The sequence below is a fragment of the Oncorhynchus gorbuscha genome, linkage group LG08 (genome assembly GCF_021184085.1).
Source record: "Oncorhynchus gorbuscha isolate QuinsamMale2020 ecotype Even-year linkage group LG08, OgorEven_v1.0, whole genome shotgun sequence".
Taxonomy (NCBI): domain Eukaryota; kingdom Metazoa; phylum Chordata; class Actinopteri; order Salmoniformes; family Salmonidae; genus Oncorhynchus; species Oncorhynchus gorbuscha.
The window spans coordinates 71,888,761-71,897,620 of record NC_060180.1 but is presented as its reverse complement, the minus strand read 5'-3'; the positions used below and the strand labels follow the sequence as shown (position 1 = coordinate 71,897,620).

Here is an 8,860-nt window from a genome sequence, read left to right as displayed (position 1 = left end):
AGTGTCTTTCATTACAATTCTTCTTCGACGAGTTTGCTGGCAAACACAGTCAACGCTCAACCTCTCCTACCTTCTTCCTGCTATAAGTTCCTGAGGCTTTTTTTTATTACGAAAACACATATACGCTGCTTTATGAATAAGCCACTCCACTCTTAAAGCTGCAATACATAACTATTTGGGCAAGCCGAAAATACACATAGAAATATGTGTTATAGATCTGTCGTTCTCATTGAAAGCAAGTCTAAGGTTTAGATGGTACATTGATTCTGAAAACTGAAATTAGGCAAACTATTCGAATTTTAGCAACCAGGAAATGGCGCAGCGATTTCTGCATAGTGCATCTTTAAGTTGAATGCATAGTGCATCTTTAAGTTGAATGCATAGTGCATCTTTAAGTTTAAATTTAATTTGAACCCTTAAGAAAAAAAGATTGCAGTCAGAGTGAAGTATAACTGCAGTATACTTGCAGTCAGAGTGCAGTATAACTGCAGTATACCTGCAGTCAGAGTGCAGTATAACTGCAGTATACTTGCAGTCAGAGTGCAGTATAACTGCAGTATACCTGCAGTCAGAGTGCAGTATAACTACAGTATACCTGCAGTCAGAGTACAGTATAACTGCAGTACGCTACAAATAATGCATCCAAAAGAACAGGGTTTTTTCTGTACTGCAGTACTTTTGAGAGATCACTGCAATTACTGGGTCCAAAATACCACAGTTGACTGCGGTTACTGTGCTTATATTGCAATTTCAAAACTGCAATGTTTTTTTGTAAAGGGAAGAAAGCAACAGGTGACGATACCGTAGATGCATTACGCGAGCCTGCAGTGCAAGTGCATCTAGCCTGCAGTGCATCTAGCCTGCAGTGCATCTACAGCCTTTAGAAAGATGTCTAAAGCACCTTACAAACACAATCCAACGCTTTCTACAAAGGTATCCCATTTCTGAAGAGCTGTATTAGATTATTTTTTTTAAGTCTTGTTAGTTTGTGATAATCCTCTTTTGAATTGTTGTGACTTCATAGCATGAAGCACACACACAACTTGTTTTTGGAATAAAGTGACTTTTAAAATATCTGATAAAGACTGTCTTCGGGAAAAGGATATTTAATGTCCTATGCGTAGTGCAGTGTTTCGGACGTGACTTACACAACAGTAAAACAAATATATGCTGTCTTTTCTAAAGCAATTTGAGGCAAGGCTCTTTCTTTGCAGTGAATGTAAATCATTTCTCAATTTACACGATTGCATATTTTGCATGTTTCAAAGAGTTTGCTATAACTGTATTCACAATCCTGGTTGAGAAAATGTTTTTCTTCCGCAAAATGCATTTACGATCAGTAAGAGAAGCCTGCTGGGTTGTTGTATCCCACAATGCTCTGACAAAAGCACTGCACTGAATTTACAAGCAGGGTTTTACCCCTTACCTCTGAAAAAAATCTACTATAAATAAGAGTGGGGTTTGAAATCAAGTGATCGACAATAGTTTAGAAACTATTTATGATATACTGTAGCAAAATATGTAAATAACACTGTTAAATCCAGTCCAGTATTCCAATTACTTTAAAGGGATATTTCACCCCCCAAAATATATATGTTTAAACTTATTATCGACTGAATGCACCACTATTACAATTGTTTGTGTTTTTCTTGGTATTTTATAAGGATCTCCATTAGTTGTTGTGATAGCAGCAGCTACTTTTCCTGGGGTCCCACACAAAACATGAAACATGATACAGACTATTAATAGATAAGAACAGTTAAAATGACAGAACTACATACATTTACAAGTAAAAAATATAACTAAAAGATTCTGCACTGACTCAATACCGAAAAAAAGAATATCAAGAGAGACCTACTATTCTAGGCCTACATTTATCGTTTCAATGTTGATAATTTAAATGTACAGTCAGTAGCATCTATCAGTACATACACACAACATAATTAGGTTGAATAAGGGAGAGCAAGATGTGTCGCTCTGTTCTGGGACAGCTGCCATTTTTTTAGGTCCTTATTTGCAGCACTTAACCATATAACTGGACAAAAAAATCAAGACAATATAAAACTGGAGCCTGCAGGACTTGCTTTGTGGAGTGTGGTGTCAACAAAGCAGAGCATCTCTAAATTATTTGTACCAAATACAATGCTTTTAGTTTTAGAGATGTTCAGGACCAATTTAGTACTAGCCACCCATTCTAAAAACAAACTGCAACTCTTTGTTTAGGGTTGCAGAGATTTCACTAGCTGTGGTTGCTGATTTGTTTAATGTTGAATCAACAATCCATTTACATTTACATTTAAGTCATTTAGCAGACGCTCTTATCCAGAGCCCCCTAGCATTGCTACATGCTCCAAAAATGCTAGCCAGGAGATTCTGGGCGTGGCTAAATAACCAGCCAACAAACTTCAAAACTGTTTTATATGAAAACACATCACGTTAGTCAGACAAATCATACACTTTAAAAACGTGATAAGGAGCACATCACTCTGTTCTATTTTATACATCCCAGTCTATAAACAAGGACTGGACAATTAAAAGTATCATAATAGTGGAATGTGCAAAATATAGAACCACAAAGTATACATGTCAACAAACCAAAAGTACGGTGTCCATCGTAGGACATCATACAGCAGCTATTAACTTAAGTACCTTGAGTACCCAAGCCTCTCCATAACCTTTAAGCATGTGTCCTCTATCATTCTGATCTCGTGGATGGGCATTTTTTCTCTCCACACATTGATGCTGGCTGGCGATATGTCTCCCTCATACACCAGGTTGTACAGGTTGGTGGAGGTGGCGAACATGAGCTGGTTGAGGGCAGCTGGGGCCACGGGAACCCCGAGAAACGTGTGTATCTTTCCTGCTGTCTCCTCGGGATATTGCACAATGTCTTCAAATTTCACATGGAGGTAAGAGGCGGTGAGGTCGCCATTGACCTGGAGTGCCGTGGTTGTGTGGGCCAGCCACAGATGGGCCAGTAGCAGCACCGGCTCCATCTCTGGATCAGAGAGGACGCTGTGCAATGTCAAGAATTCCTGGGTGAACCCTAGTGTACACTTGCTTCTCCCGCCGTTCCTCTCTTGCTTAAAAATTGCGGCGACATGTTTTTGCACATTCTTGCGAGAATAGAGGCTTGGCTCGCTGTTGTAGAGCATAAGGTAAATCCAAGCGCGAGGATCTCGCACCACGTGCAATGCCCGAAATGAGTGACCGACCACCTCTCGGAAAAACGGGAGTTTCAAGGTCCAGCTCCCGCTGCTCAGGCTGAGGACAGGGCGGGCATTAGGGTACGTCTCCATGTGCCGCCTTAGCTCCCGAACATACTCTCCATCTCTATCTGAACTCCCCCTTGACCCTGACTGCCTACGAATTGGCTTCCTCCTCTTGCCAGAAAGTTCCACCTCAATCTCATTCCAGCTGCCCTCGTTGTGCAACTGAATGTTCTGCAGGTGAAGTCTAGGGTTATAGACCAAGGAATGGAACCAGCCCTGGATGGCCTTGTAGTGACCTCTTTCCGCATCTAGTCTGGACCACACGCAGGCATCCACCAGGGGGTCAAAGTTGAACTCAGTGTCCGGGATGACTAGGTGCTCTGTGGGGACTTGGAGATAAACAAAGTCCGAGCTGTTATAGAAAAGGGGCTTGAGAACTTCAGCCCCAGACCCTGGCAGGGATGTAACGACGACTGTGGGGAGAGGGTTTGGGGGCAGATCGGACACTGATTGGACACAGACAAGCCAATCACAGCTATTGGAGACAAACAGAAACTCAACGACCCACAGCAGGAGAACAAACGTTAAAGTATAGCGCATGATCTTGCGGAAGCAGAAATAAAACGTGCGTTGCAGGATTAAAAACCCAATGGCGAGACACAGTGTCAGCCCTCCCACTATATTAACCATGAACCCAAAGTCATAGACTGGATCCACAGTGTTTTGTTCAGTCATCGTTTGAACTCCCAGACCGAAGTGGATTATCTGATGCCTGCGTTGCATCTTTGCATATCCCCCAAAGCCCAAGTAGCTACATCTGGCGCCAATGTCATTGTAGTTTGTTACGATGGACACAATGGATTCTGTGCCGTTGACGACAATAGAGAGTCGTACTCCATTTTTACTATTGTCGATGAATCTGCAGTTGGAGATTTTTACATTGGGACTGTGCATCAAATAGGCCACTCTGGTGACCGTGCCCTCCATTGGAAAGGTCACGTTGACAAACTGGGTCCATCGTTTCTTAAACTCAGCAGCCTGCTCTGCCTCCTGTATTCTCGCCACTGGACTATTCCCCTGACTGTCAAACCAAAACATTTGGTAGTGAGCATCCCAAACGTCCATCAGTGCCCCATTGTACCTGTCTAAAGCCCTGTGAGGGACATATTTAAAATCAATGTCCAAGTTGTGAAAGAAAGCACTCAGAGTACTCAATGGAGACTCCTTGCTTTTTTCCACATGGTCAAACACCAGCAGAGTCTGAGAGTTGAGCAAGACAAGGGCACGGTATACGCTCTTCAGCCCCATCACAGAGGAGTAGGCCGATGCTGCTTCTCCACTAACAAACAGAGAATCCCCATGGGATGCAGCTATAATGACCTCACCGGCTGTGTTGCCGACCTCAGGCTCCGCCCACCGCAGCCACTTGCCGCACTCTCCAAGCTGGCCCTCCCAAGGCTGATTGCACTGGCTTGTGGGAGACGGGGCGAACGTCAAGACATTGTTGAGGTAGCTGTATTTGGGGCCGTACAGTGCCTCTGAAACAAATACCTGCCCATTAGGGGCAAAGGTGAAGGAGTTCTGGTCTGGGTGCTCATGGCCCGGATTGAAATTTCTCCAGCCCTCCAGCCAGGAGTAGGGCTTTGAATGGACAATATCATACACCGCCCTACCGCCCAGCTTCCCCGATTTGAAGGAGACAAATGTGTTGCCTTGACCATATGATAAACCAGCCCCGTAAGTCACCACACCCCAGTTTGAGAACATGTGCAGTACTGCTTTGCCAAACCCGGCTGGTGGTTGCTTGGAGAGCTCACTATCATACCACAGGAACTCAGTGTGTAAGGTGGCCCAGCGCTGGGCTGCTGACTGCTCCATGGGGCCATCTTTGGGACGATGTCTCCGGATCTGCTGGGCCAGCCAGTTTCCGGTGCCGTCCCGGAGCACAAATGCATCGAGGAACACCAGCTGACTCTCCGGTCCATAGAACCAGTTGTAGTTGGAGTCAGCGATGCCCACTGTCCTCTGGAAGCCTGGCAGAAGTGTGGAGTGGTAGAACCAGAAGTGCGCCCGCAACCAGTTGTTCTGGGTGTTGTCGATGTCGAAGTGGCGACGCGCCAGGAAAACGTACTGAGTGATGGACTTTGCGGTGTAGCTCCCATAGGCCACACCCTCGTCTAGCGAGCCATCCACTACGTGACTGAGGAGGAACATGGTCTTTTCCATGTAGTTAACGGCTACCTGCTTCCACATCATTGTCTCCGGGTCACTGTGTGCTCCCACCACGAGGGCGCCGGTCAGGATGGCTAAGATGTTGGTAGTCTGATGATTCTGTAAAAACTGCTTCCCCCAACCCCTGTGTTTGGAGAGTTCGTACAGCTCCTCTGTGGCGGCACGTATTTTCTTCATGTAGCGTGCCCTTCGCGATGTCTCCAGGAGAGGGTAGATGAAGTCATAGGCTGTGGCAAATCCTGTGAGGGAGTGAGCCATGGGAACCTCGTCGTTGGGAGCGCTGGTCACCGTCCAGTTAGGGTACACTGCCATCTGGTCCATGTATCTCATTAAGAATTGATGGGCAGCTGTATCTTTGGGGCAGAGCAAACAGTACAGAGCGAGAGAGGGGAGATTGTTGCCATAAATTTCATTCCATTTGCTGGAAAATTCCTCATGCTTAACCGGGGGTAGATAGAGGGCAGTATTGGCGAGCATAGTCCCAACAGCAAGCCGGATAACTTTAAAAATATGTCTGTGCGTCGTGGCAGATCTCTGCTGCAGTAAACGTATGTCCACCTGGTGAAAATACAGGTTAGGGTGAAGGTTCGCCGGCCAGTTTTCCGGATGCCCGTTGGTGCTTCCGGCTCCTTGAAATGTGATTTTCTCCAACTCCTCATGAATATGATTTTTGCCTAAAACGTCAGTAATTCCTGAGAAGGAAACTACAACGGCCAAGAGTGAGAATAAAACCACAGACCGTCCTGCGCATTTTTCAGCCATGATTCAAAAACCAGATGTGTTCATTTTTATTTTCCTTTTTTAAGCTCTTTTCTAAGTCTAATCTGAAACACTGTTTGTCTTTTCCAAGTTCCTACTCCCCTGCTATCTGTTGCTTCTCCGTTGCAGTTCATCTTGGGTTACATTCCTTCACACTTTCCCATGTGTTCTGTTATTGGAAAAAAAGTTTGTTTTTAGTTTTTGGGGGGAGAAATTCTGTCAACCGTAACGTGCGTCATGTAACTTAGTAGACAAAAAAGGGACATCAAGCTGATAGAGAGAAAGAAAGTCAGTTTGATCACCTATTAAATCCACAGGAATGTGAAACAGTGCATGATATTGCTTGGATGGAGAATCATTTGAACATAGCTCAAGAGACACATGCAGTTATCAACACAGCTCTGTTACCGTCCTTCCAGACTTGTCATCCTCAAGAAAGTACAACAGTACGTTATCCAGAGAGCCTTCATAAGAAATGAAAAGTACTTCCGTGATTGCATTCCATCTCCATACAGATTGATAAATCCAAGCTTTAGTTCTTCTTGCTTCCATGAAACGTGTCTGCAAACTAAGGATGTTGAAATGGGACCTGCAACAGCTGTGGTAGCAGATGTGCAATGTAGTCATGTATTGCTTGGAAAAGATTCCTTCAATATGACTCCACATTTACGGCCATAATTGTGTCGAGAGAAAGTTAAAAAAGAAAAGAATGTGAGACAACGTGAGACAACCCTTCTGCACTGTGCTGAGCTCTGCTCTTAATTATTCACACAGATAAGATCACTTCAACTGAGCCAACAATTCTACATTCATCATCCATTAGCTAACTCACAAGATTGGAATGCTGGCATCTTTCCATGCTCCCCCAGACCCCAGAATGTGGTGTCATTTTACAATACAATGAAACCGTGAGACTTCATATTAACATCTTCCACAGAACTCTGAAGTTCAAAGGTGTACTGTCGGAGAAGTAGCAGGTCTCTGTTCATGTCAGTACCCAGACCAACAATGCTTCATGATCGTCTCCAGTGGTGTAAAGAAAAAATACTTCAAAAGTACTACTTAAGTCGTTTTTTTGTGGTATCTGTACTTGACTTTACTATTTATATTTTTGCCAACTTTTACTTTTACTTCACTACATTCCCGAAAGAAAATAATCCACTTTTTACTCCATACATTTTCCCTGACACCCAAAAGTGCTTGTGACATTTTGACAGGAAAATGGTCCAATTCACACACTTATCAAGTGTCATCCCTACTGCCTCTGATCTGAAGGACTCTAAACACAAATGCTTCATTTGTAAATGATGTCTGAGTGTTTGAGTGTCTGAGTGTCTGAGTGTCTGAGTGTCGGAGTGTCTGAGTGTCTGAGTGTCTGAGTGTCTGAGTGTCTGAGTGTCTGTCTGAGTGTCTGAGTGTCCCCTGGCTATCCGTCAAATAAAAATATATTTTTTATTTGTGCCGTCTGGTTTGCTTAATATAAGGAATCCAAATGGTTTATACTTTTACTTTTTCTACTTAAGTACATTTTAGCAATTTCAAGTATATTTAAAACCAAATACTTGTAGACTTTTACTGAAGTTGTATTTTATTGGGTGAATTTCACTTTTACTTGAGTAATTATCTATTAAAGTATCTTTACTTTTAGTCAAGTATGACAATTGAGTACTTTTTCCACCACTGATCTTCTCTAACTTGTCCGCATGACAATAACCTCAGTGATCCCTGTCCCTGTTACTGAGGTCAGCCTGACTACACTGGACGACGAAGAGGGAAAACCACACCTGAAAAGAATCTTAGACATGCAAAGATGCTAGTTCCTACTACCTCCCATGAGCACAGACCTGAAAGGATGGTGACAAGTGCTCAATGTGGAGGAAGCTCTACTTAGCCTGATGGAGCTCTACTTAACCTGGTGGAGCTCTACTTAGCCTGGTGGAGCTCTACTTAACCTGATGGAGCTCCACATAGCCTGATGGAGCTCCACTTAGCCTGATGGAGCTCCACTTAGCCTGATGGAGCTCTACTTAGCCTGGTGGAGCTCTACTTAGCCTGATGGAGCTCTACTTAACCTGATGGAGCTCTACTTAGCCTGGTGGAGCTCTACTTAGCCTGATGGAGCTCTACTTAACCTGATGGAGCTCTACTTAGCCTGATGGAGCTCTACTTAACCTGATGGAGCTCTACTTAGCCTGACGGAGCTCTACTTAGCCTGACGGAGCTCTACTTATGAATTGTGTATTGGCTTCTTCAGAGATAATGTGTATTGGGGTCAGGAAGGACTGTCGCTTCCTAAAATCCTGGCTTGGGCCCTGCTCCAGTGTTGAGCACATAGACTTCGGCTTCAAGGAAGGAAAACCCTGCCTGATCGTCAAGCTCAACAGAATTGTCAACTTCAGGCCAAGGGTAAATATCCTCAGGATATAGCTTTCAGGCCTTGTCAACCAGGTCATATGCAAAGTTGACCCCTTGTGCAAATAAGGCACTCTGATATTTCCTGTGGCCCCTGGTTGATCGCTTTTGCATATTTTCCCACAAGTAGTAGTACATATTTGAATGCAAAAGTACATGTAGTTTCTTAGTTGAAAGTGTGACTGTTTTTAGCATCGTGAAGAGTAATTTATAGCCATTTTCAGATATTTTGGTGAATGACCTTT

General features: G+C 43.9%; 1 protein-coding gene across 1 annotated transcript; it reads right to left on the bottom strand.

The window, feature by feature from the left end:
- Nucleotides 1–1,106: 1,106 nt before the first annotated feature.
- On the bottom strand, nt 1,107–6,953 carry LOC124042164 (dermatan-sulfate epimerase-like protein). Its single transcript, XM_046360555.1, has 2 exons — nt 6,506–6,953; nt 1,107–6,372 (listed from the first exon to the last, which is right to left on the bottom strand). The coding sequence occupies exon 2, from the start codon at nt 6,204–6,206 to the stop codon at nt 2,637–2,639; it is 3,570 nt and encodes a 1,189-aa protein (XP_046216511.1). The 5' UTR covers nt 6,207–6,372; nt 6,506–6,953; the 3' UTR covers nt 1,107–2,636.
- Nucleotides 6,954–8,860: the final 1,907 nt, after the last annotated feature.